This window comes from Coloeus monedula (assembly GCF_965178545.1).
Source record: "Coloeus monedula genome assembly, chromosome: 2".
Taxonomy (NCBI): Eukaryota; Metazoa; Chordata; class Aves; order Passeriformes; family Corvidae; genus Coloeus; species Coloeus monedula.
The window spans coordinates 61,298,906-61,317,259 of NC_138782.1; the positions used below are offsets into that span (position 1 = coordinate 61,298,906).

At 38.6% G+C, this 18,354-nt stretch overlaps 1 protein-coding gene across 2 annotated transcripts in view; it reads right to left on the reverse strand.

Moving 5' to 3' along the window:
- PLEKHG1 (pleckstrin homology and RhoGEF domain containing G1) overlaps positions 1–18,354 on the reverse strand; it is a 126,476-nt gene that overhangs the window by 88,926 nt on the left and 19,196 nt on the right. For both annotated transcript variants that reach the window (XM_082301590.1, XM_082301591.1), the window contains exon 3: positions 86–160. In XM_082301590.1, coding sequence (XP_082157716.1) covers positions 86–134 — 49 coding nt within the window. In that variant the 5' untranslated portion in view covers positions 135–160. The remainder of the gene's footprint in view (positions 1–85; positions 161–18,354) is intronic.

An 18,354-nucleotide genomic window follows, 5' to 3' on the forward strand; every position in this document is an offset into this window, starting at 1 on the left:
TAAGTTCAAAAAATTTTTCACAGAATCCCAATGCTTCTTTTTTTTTTTTTTTAAACAGTCAAAAAAATGGAAGAAAACTACTAACCTTCACTTCTGGGCACAGGCTCTGTAGCACCCGGTGTTTTATCTGGCATCTCTGCAGACACAGGCTTAGTAAAACCTAATGGACACAAAGCAAACAAAGTTCTCCATCAAAACCAACACGTTTCAGTTAAGGCACTCCCCTGCTCCATGGCCCCTGTGAAGGATGGGTTTTCAGCTTTCATAGTTTCTGTGTTTGTGTGTAAGGAGTGTAAACAGGCAAAACTCCCTTGGGATTAACTGCAATACCATTCGGTAGACTCTCAATTGGATGTACTACCAGGTAGGCAGGCACAAAAGGACCCTCTCATACCTGAAAGCACTAATTACATCTGGGGAACTTCTGCCTTTGATTTCATACATTTTTCTCCCTCAGTTAATTTCTAGTGAGAGGTCTATGAACTGGGATGGAAGAGCTGCTTACACTCAAGTACTGCTGAAGTTAATCATGGAGTGACCATCCAGAGGGTCACATCAGCCTGCACCAAATAGAAAATCCCACTAACTAAAAGCCTTACTACACAGTTGAGCACCAGTATTTTTTCCAGCACAGCAGTGGGCAGAGAAGAAAAGGCTTCTCAGGAAGGCACTGAACATGTCTCCTCTTACAGCAACCTTATGTACCCTCTGTGGTACTGGCTGATGGTCAACATGTGGCCACCACATACCGACTGGGATTTTGTATCCTCCTTTTTAGCACCTTTGAATATTTTCCCATCACCAGCAATGCTGACGCTCCATTTTACATAATGAAAGCCTCAAGATCAGACAGGATGCACCAAGAAAAGACAAATCAGAACAAAGAAGATCCTCTGCCTGAAGGAGTTTGTGTGCCAAGTGGGACAGGGACTTCACCTCAGCTGACAATTCACCCAGCTCAGTGCTGTGTATAGCACTGTACAGAGTGCACAGCATTGGAAGTATTCACAGTACAGCCTTAATTCCAAACAAAGGAATCATATAGTTTCTATCAACACTGAGGCAAAGAGCGGATTTGGCGTGCAGATTTCAAGACAGCCATCAGACCCAGAGTTATGGGAGACCTCCCCAGATAACCCTGCAGCAGAACTGAGACTGAACTCCAATAAATGGCCCTTTTTCCCTCCCTTCTTAAATTATTTTCCTTTCAAATTCATAAAGCTTGTTTTGAATCCTATCCTCAGACATAAAATGAAAACATTTCTGCCCTGGTGTCCAATAAAAAGCTTAGGTTTACATTACAACCAAACTATATAAAATTTGTAGGATTTCTTAAGCAGTTTAAGTCACAAAATAGTATTTCATGTTTGTTTTCCAGGGCAAGTATATCTGTCATATTTAATTCACAAATATGTAAAATACTTAGAAATATTAGACACATATGAGCATACCTTAGGGTGGAAATTAATTTCTATTCAGCTGATGGAAATTCTACTACCTATGATTTCCTGGATCAGCTCTTCTCAAGGTAAAATCCACCACATCTTACTCAAGAATTACTTTGTCCTTAACACAGATGTTTTATCCACACAACAGTATATATACTGAAGACTGTGAGCTAGCTAAACATCTTCTCTAACTCCCCCAAATTAATAGCTACAACACTCACCCACCTGAAGGTCTGGGTTTATGAGTTCATAAACCACAGCTGGACAGTACCACACACTGAACAAACAAATGTGCCCACAACAGAGATTTAAACAACTATGAACACCTAGGGGTCTCCAAATGCCTTTATAAATCTGCTGTGAAACAGAACCCACTCTCCAGAAGACAATTAAAAAAATTAATTTGTTCTTCAAACAGATTACTCAAATTTAATTATCTATGCTTATCATCACTAAACAGTTGGCTAGAATAAATATACCAACTAATTCTAAAACTTGGCAAGCTCATATCTAACCCTCTGCATTCAGTGATGCACTACATATTCTCTCAACATTGCACCACTTTATAAATCAAATTCCAGTTATCCAGTGATTTACTAGTAAAGTTGATAGGAACTAGTTAATCACAGAGTGTATTTGAAACAAGAAATTTCATTAATAAGTACTATATTTACTTTTTGTCATTAATTTTAAAATACAATAAATGTTTCCTGTAAACTTTACATTTTAAATAAATCATTTCATATCATTTATTCAGAAAACAACATGTTTAAAATGGAAAAACATGGATATATGCATATCTGTTTTCTGGTTTTGGTTGGTTGGAGTTGAATAGACTTGAAATAAATATATAAGTAAACTTCATCATGAAAATGCTCAGAGAGTCACTCACTGACATGTTAATGACAAAAAAAAAAAAAAATCAGTAGTCTCAGAAATAATTTTGGGCTTTTTTCTACTGACTTTTGTAAAGGTGCTGAGTACAAGCAAGAAAAAAAGACTTCTTGCCTCTTCTGCCCTGATCTTTATTTACATAACTCCAATTTTTTCTTGTCTAAAGTAGGCCAGCCTTTTCTACTTGGCCTTCTAAGGAAGTGATAGCCTTGCTTTTCTGTTATTAAAACTCAATACCAGAAAGCAATTTTACTGCAAGTAAGACATGCCCCACCCAAAAGTCATTTCTCCAAATTTAATAGAGTTCCTGTGCTTATCCCTCGCTATGGAGCATGACCTATCATTCCCAGCACAAAAGCAAGTAGGATTCAAATGGGCGTTGAATGACCTTGTCATTTTTAATAATGGAACAGTAACTTGAAAGCTCGATCATTCAATTACTGCTCACAAACCAAGGTATTTATTGAACAGGTTCAGACCTGCTACAGCTACAACAACTCTGTTTCAAGAGCTCATTTGGATAATTCACAGCAATTTTAAAAACTAAAGTCCCACTAATGGTTTTCTACAGACTTACCAGTTCAGCAGCTCTGCATTACAAGAAGTGACAGCAAGGGCGGCTTAATGTAGTTACAACAGGCTGAAAAAAGTCAGCCTCTGTGCCTAGAAAAGTGCATCTTCAGAACAGTGTTTGAAGCTCTCAGACCTCCAAGATCCCTGAGTCCAGCTGTTAAACTGACACTGCCAAGTCCACTCCTAAACCATGTCCCTAAGTGCCACGTCTACATCCCTCTTAAATATCTCCAAGGATGGCGATTCCACTTCTTCCCTGGGCAGCCTGTTTCAATGCTTGAAAAACCCTTTCCATGAAGAAATTTTTCCCAGATATTCTTGTCACTGTCTGTAATGGTTTTTGGTAATGAAACAGTCTGAAATTTGTTGCTGCTTTTTCTAAATCTTACAGGAGATTAGTTGTACCAGAATAGTACAACCAGGTGCAAACATGACAGAGTCTTCAACATTTTTGCAATTGATTGTCAATTAAAAACATTACATCTAAAAACTGAGGTCCACTAACGTGGTGCAGAACAGTGTTTTATGACTTCTTTTAGAAGTACACAAATACATATATTTTAAAATCTAAAAAGTTTGCTTTCCCCCTTTCTGTCTCATTATTGCAAACTAGTTCCATGCTAATGCTAGAAATTGCAGGATATACTAAAAAACTTAAAAAAAAAGAAATACCGAACTCTGCTGTTGTTTTCTGTAACACACCAAATTTTGAATTATTCAAAAACAGAAGTCAGTGTTGAGCATTCCTTTATTTATAAATAAAGTTCCTCCTTTTTTAATCTAGGAAGGAAATCTCTGACAAATACTATTAGACTAGGACACTAAATCTCCCTCTCTGCAGTAAGGCCAAGCTGATCTCATGTGAAATCCAGCAGAAAAGCAGCATTTGGGGTATGAGCTTGCTAGTAAATGTAAAATGAAGTAATGCTTGCTCACTTTCAATATAGATAATTTCCACTTTTCCAGACAATCTTATTAGTAATAGTATCCCAAAAATTTTGCATAATTTCAAGATGAAGCCAATTAAGTACTTACAAAAACATTCCTGTTAGACCCTTCCAAATACTCTTGCAATATAATTATTGAAATAGTTTTAACTGTCTCTGAATCTCAGGCTCAGCTATTCTAGAAGTCCATGGGGTACATTGTATTTTTCAAATCATCAGTCAAAACTGCTACCTATTGCTTAGTCAGAGCACTTTTTCACAGAACATCCTAGTAAGAGAACTTGAAATACATATGCATTGATAATTTATGAATAAACACAGCTATACTGTTTACATTTCTCCATTAAGCAAAACTCTTTAACAGCAACTAAAAACAGTCAGATGTATGGCCACGCATTTTCATGGGCCATAATCAGCTAGGGCCACCCAAACAGGCATACTGGGAGGTCCTAGTTCAAGAAATTTGTTGTTCCTTCCAGTAGATTGATTTACCTTTAAAATCCTGAGCTGCTAAAAACTGCAAATCAGCTTTAACGTTATGAAAAACATAAGATCCTTTAAACACAGCATCTAAACCAATAGTGTATCATAGGCGAATTAGTAAAATCAAATTTACAGCACATGGGTGGCTAAAAAATACCTTTTAAAAAGCATCCTCACAAAAATATGGATTACTTGTGTTTCATAGACAAATATTTTCCTTGTCTCTTTAATTAGCTGTACTTTGCAAAAACAAACAAACAAACAAACAAACAAAACAACCAAATAAAACAAAACCATCAGTAAGGGTTTCCAATTATTTGAAATCATTGTTAATCAAAGTATCATGATTTTCACTTTTAAAGTTTCATGGACAAATTTTCATTGGAGAGAAGACTTCTGTTCCAGTTTTGTTCTTTCAGCAATTTATTGCTGCATTCTCAAAAAAGCATCAAGCAGCTTGAAAGAGACTATTGTTTGTCATAGGACTGTTTGCAGTTGTAACTATGGAGTCCAACTATGTATTTATGTTGAACAATGATCATCACTAATCAAAATCTAACCTGAACCTCCTCCTTTGTGTCAAACCCCTGGCCCCTAGTCTACATCTGTTCCAAATAGCTGGAAGTGATCACATTTAAGAAAGTTGTTTGGATTTCTTCAAAACGTTGTCAAACACAGTCACTTGTCAATGACAGACACTGCATTTCTCCACCATCTTTCACAGGCACAATCAGCATTAATATTAAGATTCTGCTGTGGCGACTTTATTCACAATCAAAATACATGTTCCCTTACAATACTATATTACAGTTTTAAATGCAGCCTTTTACAGATTAGACAGTCAGCACTTTATACACACAGATCAGTGCATGTAAAACAACTGAAGTCCTGAAATTCTACATTACATCTGTGCTGTTAACAGAAAGTCTATCTGCTGGTTTATTTTTAAAGAGTATTTGGATGAGGTCTTCCTGCTGCAATCAAAAAAAAAAAAAAAAAAGTGCAAGAGGTAGAAAGATAAGAGTAGGTTTTTTGACATTAAATATTTTGTAAACAAATAAGGACAACTGGATGCCCAGAAACAGCCAGCACAGATGGCCACCCTTCTTGGATAAATGGTATTGGATGCAGCATTTCTGAATGCAGAACAATTCACAGAACCCCAAAACCAGCACTCACATTCTCAGGTTTCAAGATGAACTCCACACTCCAAGGAAGGCTATGGTAAAATTCATACATCAACACACTCAGACTTCGACATTTGGCTGTTAAACATTGCTTATTATCTTTGCTAGAGAATAAGAACGCCTGTCCCTGATCTAGTTTTTGCCGTTTGTTTGCCTACAAAATCCCTTCTGGAGCAGATGCATTGCTGTCTGAACCCCATGAGAATAGCTTTGATCCCAGATCACATAAACCTTAAAAGCAAGTTTGTATGCTAACACTAACACAGTTCTTTCACATGAACCAAGAAGTGACACTGAAAGAAACCCTAAATAACACTGACCTAAAGGATAGCAGTTACGAGGACATAAACCAAGCCTCATTTCTGCTCCTATTCACCACCACCCCTCAGCCTTCCTAAGTAATATGGCAGTACCTGTTTAAGATTCAAGAGTTATTTCAAGTTAACAGTTATTCCTTCAAAATTGCACAGAATTCTAATGGCTCCTTTCATGCCCTGCCAGCAGCACTCTGGATGTGGGTATGAATTACAGCTTCCCTTCTGCAAAAACCCTCTCCTTCAAAGTCCTACAAAAATCTTCCAGTCTTTTTCCCCCTGCACATCAACACATACCAAAATGTTCCAGCTTTAGGGGTTTTGTTGGAGTTTGGGGTTTGGTTTTTGTGGGTTTTTTTGGTAAGATGCTACACATTTTGCTGATTTTCCCAAACCAGGTCTCCCTTTCACTTTCTTTTCCACAGAAAGACAGTAACAGTGGCACTTAAGATAAATGCATCAAGAGATGAGATGATCCAAACAAGACCCTCTGATCTATATTGGCAAGAAGGAGCAAAACCTCCTTTACACATTTGCCCATTGATGAAAGTCACATTAACATCACTCTCTCCTGCCTACTTCTTCAAAATATATTTGATCTACAGCATCCTCTGCCTAGGTTTCTGGAACTAATCATCCATGCTGCGGCTGCAATCCAAAATAATAAGTTTTTGCCAGCAGGCAAAGACCAAATCACAGAATCCTTTTGTCACTTTCATTCTGGCTTACAGTAATTCACCACGTTTGAATGTGAAAAACATCACAAATGTTCTAATATCAGGAACAAGCTGTCTGGCTCCTCTGCGGTTTAACTGCTATGCGTATGTCTTCTCCCTCCTCCCGTCCCTCCAATAGTTCTGAATACATTCCCAGTGCTATTCCAAGGTTTTGGTCATGGTTTTCCAAACCCACTAAAAGATCAAGTTCAGCAGCTAATCACCATGTTTCAGCCTGCAAGGCAAAACAGCGTATTTTTCACAAAGTAACACCGGATATGAGGTCTAGGAGGGAATGTGACACAGTATTTTCTCCTTCAAACTTTGTAGAGAACTTCTTAAAAAGATGAGCCATACTCAACCTTTGGTCTGTGTTCAACCACGTTGCAAGGCTCCTTACTTAAAACAGCATATGCTGCTTCTACGCCAAGTGAAACAAAGAGGAAAACTCCCCACAGGGTCTGGTGGGAGGAGGAAGACGGATCAAAACTTTGACTGACACTCCCCAAATACCCTTGTGAAGCATATGTTCAAAGCCTAAGCAGAAAGACATCAGCTTTAATTGTTGAAATGCATGTATTTCCTGCATGTATGTATTAACTCTGTGCTGATCACAGCAGTTTCTCAGCTCAGCAGAAGTGCTGTCTTTCAAGTCATTTCAGAGCAGTTTATAGGAAATTCCTTAGTATAATTAACCACTGCTCTTTCTCTTTCTGTAAAAATGAACCGTTAATGAGTATTTTTGTAAATACTTTTTAGCTTGTACACGCAGCTTTGCTCAAGATGGCATGTAATCACGCTGCGCTAGAGAAAGCTGACAGAAAAGAAGCCAACGCCTCCCTCTGTGGCGCTGGGAAATCGCGACAGCGCTTTCCCAGGATTCTGCCTCCCGGAGCCCTAAGGCACCGGTTCCAGCAGAGCTCCCGCAGGTGGCACTCGCTGCTGCTCCGTGTGGTGCCACACGCTGCTCCACTGGCAGACAAAAATGAGTGCTTGCAGCAGAATCTGTCTCTCCCTCCTGGTCAGTGTGTCGGGCAAGGGCTAAAAGTCCTTCTGAATTGTCGTGCTTATCACTCGAGTCTGGATTTGGGATTGGGTAGCCTGACAGCTAAGCTGCTATCCCTTTTGCTTATTTCAAGACTCCCTATAACCAGAATGAAGAGAATTATTTTGAAAAGCACTGGGCATTTTATCAAATTACATACACCTATTGCTTCTCCCATGCCTTCGTACAGTGCAGTTAATCTCAGCAGCTCTTCCAGGCTTTCACTAAAGTTAAAAAACCTCACATGAACAAAGAAAAAAAAATCCCTCAAAAGATCATGTTTCACTTACATACAGAAGGTCTGTAACTTCAGACACTTACCTTTGAATCTAAGCTTAAGAAAACAGACAGACTTAGGTAAGGGGGCTCAGCACAGGACATGCCTGATATACACCGATGAAAACCAAGGAAAAGCAGGATAAGCAGGTCAGTCCCAAGATATTTAGGGACTTAGAGGCAAGTCTCAGCACAGTCTGTTGTGAGTACAGCAGTAGCAAGTCATAGCTGCCAAGAACAGCTATCATTATCACAAAATACTGTTGTCAGCTACTCAAAGAAATCTGCTACTCAACAAGCATACAGTGAAGCACACAATGTATTCACACAAAGCATTTTCTGAGCAAATTAAGAGCCCCATGTAATGCATTACATGTAGTTACTCTGCAAAAACCAACCAACAGCATAGTTTTCTTTACTGACATTTAGAAAGAGATAAAATCTTTTAACTGAGCTACCCTTACATTGTATTCTGATTTCATTTTTTAGATAATACTACTTCTACCACTAAGTGCTAATTAGGGGCACACAAAGAAAACTGAATGTGAAACAAACCCATTTAAAAATAAAATCAAATGCCTCAACATAGACAAGAATGCACAGTTCAACATTTTCTATATCACAAGAGCTTATATCCAATACCATTAATTTGTGAGTCTTCAGTAATGCGTATACCAAGTGCAGAAATAGCACTATGCACACACACACACCAGCTACAGCACTAAAGAGACGACAGGATTTTAGGCTGCAAGTCCTTACAGTGTGATAACAGTCAAACCCATGGCGAGAACCCTGACAGTTGCCAAAAAAAGAATACATTACTTTCCCCTTAACGAATTCTCTGATACTGCTAGAATTCACACAGTCATTTAACCATGTCACCCTAAATACAGTTTCTGAATGCTGTTTTTGCAGCTGCACTTCTGCCTTGCTCACCATTCACCCTTCCAACTACATATTCCAGGTAAGTGTTCAGATTTCGTGGGGAAAAAAAGTTTGAAGTACTTTTTTTTAAAAATCTACATTAGGTAGACTGGTCACTAGCATCCCCTTTTCTTGCATCTTTCTCAAGAGAAAATACAACTACAGATGCATTAGGTCTTGTATTTTGTTGAAGGAAGTCTAGATGAGGGCCATCAAGTTGATTAGAGGGATGGAGCACCTCTCCCAGGAGGAAAGGCTCAGACAGTTGGGGTTGTTCAGCCTGGAGAAGAGAAGGCTTCAGGGTGACCTGACTGTGGCCTTCCAGTACCTGAAGGGAGGTTATGAGAAAGCTGGAGATGCATTTTTTTACAAGAGCATGTAGTGACAGGACAAGAGAGAATGGCTTCAAACTGAAAGAGAATAGGTTTAGATGAAATATGAGGAAAAAATTCTTTACTGTGGGTGTTGAGGCACTGGAAGGAGTTGCCCTGAGAAGTGGCGAATGCCCCATCCCTGGAAGTGTTAAATGGAGCTCTGAGCAACCTGGTCTTGTGCAAGGTGTCTCTGCCCATGGCAGGGAGGTTGGAACCAGATGATCTCTAAGATCTCTTCCAACCGAAGCCATTCTATGATTTCCTTCTAGAGAGGTGCAGAGCTTAAACCTCACTACTGGGCCAAAAGTTCTGCCTTAAAAAATGAAGAAAACAAAAATTCCAAAACATCCCAGAGCTGGATGTGAACCTGTCAAATTTCTTCAACAGCAGAGATTGCTTTAGTGCACATGGTTAAGAAAAGGAAACTGAAGAAGAAAGAATTTCAGCATTGTTTATCTCAGAATTACTCAAATTCCTTTCAAAGCTCTGAACTTTGCTACAATTAGGAAAGATGCTGATTTGGCTAATTAACAATCAGAGAGATGCACACACAGAGTCCCTCTTTAGTCTTTTTCACATTCTGTCCCTCTTCAGTCTTTTTCACATTCAAGTCTCTGGTGCTCAGCAACTACAGTTTTAAGATTCGTGATTAAGGACAAAAGCTGCTGCTGCTGTTCCATGCCGCTCACAGATATTAAAAAAAAAAAACAAAACAAGCAAACAAGAGCAATAACCCAGCTAGCATCCTCACAGTCAACTTGTATTCCCATTTCTCTCTTATACATGAAAAAATAAGCAAAACAACCAACCAAAAACCCTCCAGACTTGCACCTGGCATATGCAGTAAAGAGCCCCTGGTCCCTGCTTTTACAGGCTGTAAGCCTAATCCAAATTGTTTTTCTATTAGAGAGGTTGTGTAGCACTTAAAAAGACACTTCTCCTTTTGCTTGAGGCCTGTGCTTGGGCTATCACTAAACGTCATCTTGGAAAAGACCACTGATGTGTAAATTCATCCTTTCACCATAGGCTCTAGGGAAGAAATAAAATCAAAACAGGCTGCAAGGAAGCAAAGCTGTTGTTGGAGCACAAGGAACCCAATCACAGCAAACAAGTAAAATAACAGTGAAAATAAACTATAATATACAAATCCAGCCCTATGTGCTGAATAAATATTACAGTGATGGATAACATACCAATGAATTCCAATACGTCTGAAGAACTGGATCTGACGATGGTAGAAAAATCTTACCCTGTCTGCAGGCATTTCACCCTCTGACACTTTCTTTTTGTACTTCCATTTCTGTTTCAGGAAATTTCTTGACACCCAACTAAAGTTCACTAACTTTGTCATGCTTAGTCGTCAGAAGAAAGGAAACAACCTTGCCATCCGCTCAGTAAGGACATCAGGCTGTGTCTATTATGCAAGGTAGTTTCTCTTGAAATCACAGGACTGTGATAATAATGAAGGTTTTTCTAGGGCTTGTTTTGTTTTAAATTAAAACTTTATAGCCCTCTTACAGAGAAATTCTTGATATTTAAGGTCACTAAAAAGCTATTATCTATGTGAATAATGAAATTTGTATGTATTTTAACTCTGTGTAGGGCCGAAGTCAAGGCACTGAGATAGGGAATGACATCTTCCTCAACTCACATAACCAGTATACAACGTAAATCCCGACAACTTGACAGAGATAAGGTGCATCCAAAAGCAAATACTCGTAGAGAACAGAACAGCCCAATGCTTTTCAAGAGTATAAATACAAAAAAGTCCTATTCAAAGTCAGCTGTTTCAGGGGTATTTCTTCTCTGCACATAAACACATTTCTGAAAGCCTCCTAAAAAAAAAAAAAAACCAAACCAAAAACCAATGAACCACAAAATGCTGCTTTGCACCAAATTAAAATCACAAATTTATTATCTCGTGTGCGTATTTTTTCAAAGCACTGCTATTTTTCTTCCAGCTTGACTAACAGCAGAGAAATTAGTATGCATCAATTCCCATTAGGCTGATACACCTCTTCTGTAAAATACTTGCAATATGTTTGGGTTCACTGTGTATTTTCAAAGAAATAACTTCAGACCTTATTGTAGAAGAAAACCACAGAACTTTCAGAATAAGGTCATACTGATGAAAGACAAAAATGTCAGCACTGTCCAGAAAGTCCATTTACTTTAAAAAAAATTTTCATAAACAATGTTAATTCCAAGTAAAGAAGAGAGAATGGTATTTCCCCCCTCAATTGTAAACTCTTTTGGAGAGCTAAAGAAGGGGGGAGTGGCGGGGGGGGGGGGAGAGGGAAGATACAGACGAATGTTTGGTTTGGCATTGCTGACAAGGAGAACGTTCAAGAAGGGGAAGCCTACTTAAAACCAGAATAATGGATAATTATTGCTTTATATGTAGATCCTTCACTAGTTTTGTCTCCATAACACACGGTGACACCATTACATTTATAAGGAAAGACTCAGACACAGATTGACCGTGCGGAGAATGGGCTCCTACAGAGCCCATTTGTGTGCTTCCTTCAACTGCAATTGCCTGTGTATGGCACTACTGCTGAAATGAGAGGTTTAGACATGGACTTTATAATTATTAGACAAGTAATACTCAGTTGGCTTTTCCAGAAACTGTCATTTGAGTGGCTAGCCAAAGCACAGCCATACATAACAAAGCTACTTACGCATGCCCTCCGAAAGACATTTGTTGGGGCTTTTTTACCCACAGCCATCAGAAAAAATCCATCTAACTTTCTGACTACAGTACAGTATCACTAATGAAAATTTTGGGGTTTTGTTTCCATCACAGAGTATGTAACATTAGGAAACAACACAGCAAATCACATAAAAGAGTCAACAGTTAAAGCTTTCTGAGCCTTAACATGTTCCAGGCTCTGAACGCCGCCGAACCTGGCAGCCCCCCAGCCCTGGCTCAGGCAGCTGACTGCAGGACCCCTTCATGTTCCTCCAGCTTTTCCTTCTCCCTGCTTTGAGAGTACATACATCTATGTGTATATATGTATATATATTTATATACACGCTGTGCACACATGTTAAAAAAGAGGAAATTAATAACAGACAAGCTAACAGCACTGTGTACATTCCCTTGCAATTTATCCAAATGAATGGCGTCATGACTCAGATTGGGACATTTCCTGTAAAAACACTATTTATCAAGCCACTCCAGAGTGCAACTGTTGAAGTGTGGCTTGCAAACAACACTCTTTCTAGAGCCAAAGTTTGCACTTATCTACAGAACACTCTAACTAGTTGGGATGGAAAAGCCAGAGACCTCTTGCTATGTATCAGCTTTGAAAAGCATGTCCCCAGTTCAGAGTTCTGTAACTGCAAGCATAGTCCAATTGGCTTTTGTGGCACTGAATTGCATAGGCAGAGCACAGAGAAACTACAGTTTCAAATTACATTCATGCTTAATCTCTGACAGAACACATGCACATATATATTCATTAAATATATTCATTATAAAGAATAAGGAATATTAGATAAAATAGGACTAGAAATGGAAAGGAAATTATTTCATTCACCCATGATCAGCACAAGCATAGAGTCTAGGAGACTAAAACTGGTCAAAGGGAAACCATTCACGGTAGCAATCTTTAACCTGCCAGAATTTCCAAAGGAATCTGAATGACCATTTTGATGGAAGCAGGTGACAAGTTGTTGAATAAACATTTCTTTTGAGTTAAACTGCAGTATTCTCTAGACATGGAAACTCCTTCTGTATAAGCAGATAAAGCTTCTTATCTCCACTATTCTTTCTCAAAAGAGCTGGATTTCTTAGTAAACATTGAATCGCCAAATGCAGACCTTCACTTGCCCCTGACCAAAATACTACTTACATTCAGAAGAAACACATGGGGAAAAAATAACATGAGTTACAAATATTATAGCTGGAAAGGTGATTTCCTTCAGCTGAGTGTTTTTCTCCTTTCTACATCAGTCTAAGAGACATGGTTTGATCAATCAGTTGTTTAAAAGTAATTCTTGACAACCACATGGAGTCTGAGCCATTGTGCACTTTGATACTTCATTCACCTTCTAGAAAATAAAATAAATAAATCAGACTTATCTTTCAAACACAGAAACAAAAAATACCTATTTTGTACTAAAATAACATAAAATCCAGCTAAAGGAATATCACTGAAAACTCCAGAAGAACCTATTTTTAAGAAAACAGCTTTATATTTCATTGGTAATTTGATCTAGTACTGGAAACCAACAAAAATAAGGACAGGGTGTGAGCGGGAATCTCTAAATAGGTTTGATTAAAGTAAATATTCAAAGAGATATTACTCAAGTCGGTACCAAGAGCTTCAGCCAGTTTCCAAAGCCTTTTGAATTTCAGAGCTAAGCCCAGTGAATTCAGATGAAAGTTCCTTTTCTTCCACTTTTAAGGGAAGAAATAACTTATGTGAACTTTCTGCAAAACAGCCTTTTGAGTTTAGTAATTGGGGAACAAACCTAAAGCACTGCCAAGACACACAACTAACCATTTATGAACCTTAATGTTTCATTCAAATATTAAGTACTGAGTACTGAAACAACACAGAGGTATTCCAATAATGCTGTTCAAGTTATGTAATACCATCCTTAGTACACAAAAATCCCAGCTCCTCCATTCTTGCTGCCTAGCCCACATTTTGTCCTCTGAGGAACACAGGCACACAGAGTGCATACTAACAACACCAGGTTCCCACTGAACCCAGCAAGAGGCACAGCAGAGCGAGGAAACCACCTGGCCCTGCCTCACTGAGATTATGCCAGCCTATTCAGTGGGGCAACAGGAAAAAAAGTCCCTGCTGCATTTCAAACACACACAAAGAGCTATGTATATTACCACAAAAAGCAGGAAACCACTCTATCTGATCAGCAAATGAGATTATATAGCCCTCTAAGTCTTGCTGCATTTAGGCAAGAGGAGCAGGGGGATAAAGCATTTGCTCCCTTTAAATTTGATGATAGTTACTCCATCTCCTTCTCATCCTGTCACTGTTCCCATAACCTGTGCAGTATTCCCAGAGATACCACCAAGCTACTATCACTTTTTCCCCAATGGTCATCATTATGTGTTCACCCACAAGGGCATATCAATTTAACAAATTGCCAAGTCAGTTCCAAACTCTTCTGTTTCCTCTTTCCCAGTTTCAAATTCCTCCATTTCTCTCTACAAAACAAATAGTCCAAAAATTCACGTTGAAATAAACCATAGCAATTCTGTAGAGGAAACTTACCCATGCAAGGGGCTAAAAATGTCTGCAGAGAAATGCTGACTGAGGAGAAGATGAGCTCACATCAAATAAAAAGTGACTCAGGCCAACACAGTGAAAACACTCACAGGATTTCTGGAGCAACCTGCAGGTTCTCTGATGCTGAATAAATACCGAGGCCACATTGCAGGGTTTCATCATCAGAAAAATGAAGGCTATTCTTAAATTAATGCATTACATGTGCCCAAAAAGTGCTCCTGGGTGCAAAAGCAAGCTGGGACAGACTAACACATCTGTGGTAATGAATAATCCTAGTCTCCAAAACAGGGTGCAGAAAAGTCATCTCTCAAGAGTGATGGCTGAAATGCACTAGGGATGGAGTCATGCCTGGAAACTGTCTGTGGAGAAGGCTAACTATCATTTCCCAACATCACACCAGCAAACACGACCATCACAGACCATCTTCTTCCAGGCCTGGGAACATTCCTAGGCCCATCTGAACTTTATACAGGTGTAACCTTACAGGACTCCTCTCAGGCCACCTATGCTCATAAACCTTTGCTGACACATAGTTTCGAACAATTTTTTCCCTAATTGAGTATCATTACACACTTCAAAGATTTAAAGAACGCTAAATGGAAACAGAGACAGACAAACACACACTGGTATAAAAAGCAGAACAGGGAGAGAAGAAAGGAAAAAAGACAACCATACTCTCTGCAGAGGAGAAAGTATAATTACATGCAATTGAACTACTCTTCCCTTATGCTTTTGCCACAGGCAGTGTCAGGGTTTGCTTCTACCTTTCAGTCCTGACCTTTAAAACAGACCAGATACAAACCTTTCAAAAAGAAGCATAACTTTCTGTCTCTGTACCTCCAGAAACTCTCAGCTCCTGTGTATCCAACAAATGGTGGATGCCTCCTTCCACTGTGTCAGAGCAAGAGATTTTTCCACAAGGAGAGCTCAGAGGCAGTTGCCCAGCTCTCCTGTAGCAAGAAAAGTCCTCTTTTGGCTGTTCCATAACAAGTCTTAAGTCTGGGCATCCCTGTGACACTACCAGGCTAATGCCAGCATGAAATGTAAAGCAGATCCTTAATGGAAGGGAATTTTTTGTGGTTTGAGTGCTTCAGGTTTTCTTTTTTAATCCAACTGTAATACAGTTTAAGCAAAAACTATTAAAGCTTGGGAAGAAGCTGCAATCAATCATAGTTATAAAACAAAGGCCAAACTTTTTAAAAACTGTTTAGTCATTTTAGTATCTACCCCAACTTGTGGAAAACAGGAACCCAGAATACTTAACAAAAGCAACTACAGTGAATGTTACGGCAACTACCAAACTTTAAAATTACCTTTATTTTTGACAGCTTTGAGATTTTACACTGAAATGTAAGAAAAGTTTGAACTATTTTAAAACATGTAAGCCATGTGGTATTTCTTTCAAATTGTCCTTACTAACAAACAAGCAAAAAACAAGCTAAAACAAAACTACAAAACTAAGGAACGAGGTTTGAATCACGTAAACTCTGATGGGTTAAATTAACATAACCTTTATAGTGTGCCTAGAATTATTTTGTGTTTTTCCAAAGTTAACTGTCAGCAAAATTTGCACAGAAACTCAACTATTTGATTAATTAATTTGTTACAAAAGTTACTAGTTAAAACAGATTACCTGTAACTACCAGCCTTAGATCTCTGAAGCTGAAGATTCAGCCTATTTCTCTAAGGAAATAAGAGAACTGATGCAGTTCTCAGAGAAATAATTACAAACATATATTTTTTCCTTTACCAATGCAAGCATGTATTAAAACTGAAATAGATAATAAATTCCATTTTTACCACATACATGTTCCGTGGACTTTTTTTGCAGTTTTGCTCTTTTTTTCCAGCCTGCAAGAACTCCATCAAAGATCTACTTCAACTGATGCATCAGAGTGCTTACTAGCAAGACTATAAGAAGACAGCAAATGAAAAAAAGATTTTCAACCTTTTAGCTGCAATAAAGAAAAGGAAATGTATTAGGAAGAAAATGTGAATGCTCTGCAGATTCAGAACCTGAAGGAGATAGCACACGGGTTCCCCAGTGCCTGATTATTGGGCAGTGTTTTACATTCCACTTTTCCTCTGGGATACTGACACCTCCCCCAAGAAGGCTGCACTCCACCTATTCCCAAGTGTGAGCCTGGTGCTGTAGACCACAGGGAAACCCTAAATCCAAACTAACACTTCATATAGAGTGTGAAATGCACTTCAGAAATATTCCACCCAATCATATCAGAACACTATGGACACTGTAATCTTCAAGATATCTACCATGAGCAGCATTTTTGGAAGTAGAGGTTTGCAATCCTAGATCAACACATAAGAATCATCAAGGAAAAATTTTTCGTTTACTTTTAGTGATAAAGGCAGGAAGTATGATACTATAGAGATATTAAGATATTTGTATGATGCCTACTTATAAATAGATGTGTGTTTACATTATGCATTCCACATATAGAGAAAGAAGCATGCAGTTTTCTACCAGTACTCCCAGTTCATTTTAAGGAAAATCCCCAGCTACTAATCTCATTTCCAGCAAGCATGCAGCGGCTTATGTCACTCACCTTGAAGACTAATATCCAAGAAAGCAGGGAAAGAAATTACTTGTGCAGGGGAATTTCATGCCTCCCTCAACTATACAACTATACAGAATTTACTCAGGTATCTTTACCCTTATGTCTCATAAAGGTATGGGTAAGGCAAAATACGATTTGACAATCTCAAGAAACATACACCACTCTCAGTGCTGAAAGGCTGTTGAACAGCTTTATGAGAATTAGTGTTGCAGGCAGTTAAACTACATCTTGGATGCAATTTAGGTACATGCAATGAGTAGCAACAGGGGTGAAGAGCTGGGGACTCGTATGTTTATCATATATGCACTGTTGCACCACAGGAGATGAAACACAACAGCAGTCGCGTGGGGCTCCTCCAGTCCCCAGAGTAAAAAGCAATTAGTTTTTTTGTCTCTCATCTCGCCTGGGGGGTGGGGGCAAATCAAGCTGTTCTCAGGAATGGAGAATAATAGCGAGCTTCAATCCCTGGAAGACAGTTCTCTCTCTCACACAAAAATTACCTAAATTTTGTAGTTTCACCCATCTTTTGTTTCCTTGTTCTATGCATAGTAACAATACAAATAGTAAGATTTGCACAAGCATGTTACCACAGGCGTCAGTCTGTCTCTTGAAGCCTGCTGGACATCAACAACCCAGCAGATGGTCATTACTCCAAATTCCCCACCCTCCATCATCATTAATTCAGGAACAAACTCATTTCAATGGGCTAGCCCCAATTCATAAAGAACTCATTGTCCTGACCAAATTAATAGCTTTACATCTTGCATTACCAGATGTGCTTCAGAGACACAGTAATATTTTATATTATAATGTGCTGTTTAAAGTCCACTTCAAGGTCATTTCTCATAAATATTGCTGTAAAAGGCAAGTGTACAACTATGAACCTATTCCCAAAATAAACACAAAAACTCCATATTTTTTGTTTAGATACTACACAGATTTGGCACAAGCGTCCTCAATTATCCTGCAACCCACTTGATTAAAAGCTGTCTACTCTGATAGCAGTCTTTTGAAAGGCTTTACTTCACCCTGAAGATTAATAAATCCTCAACACTGGCACATCCAATAAAGAGACAGGCACTTATGGTGCCTATTACATAAGCAACACAATTTAGACCAATAATAATAATAACAAATGGGGCAAATCAAATTTATAATAATTTGGAGCAGGTCTTAACTTCACAGATAAGTCATCAGTAGGTTTTTGATTCATGTCAAATGGGGAATGAAAAGGAACAGAGGGAATCATTTGTCATGACTTGAGTCATGTCATGTCTGCCATTTGTCAGCAAGTTTGCATTAAAACAATGGAAGAACCTTTTCCATAAGA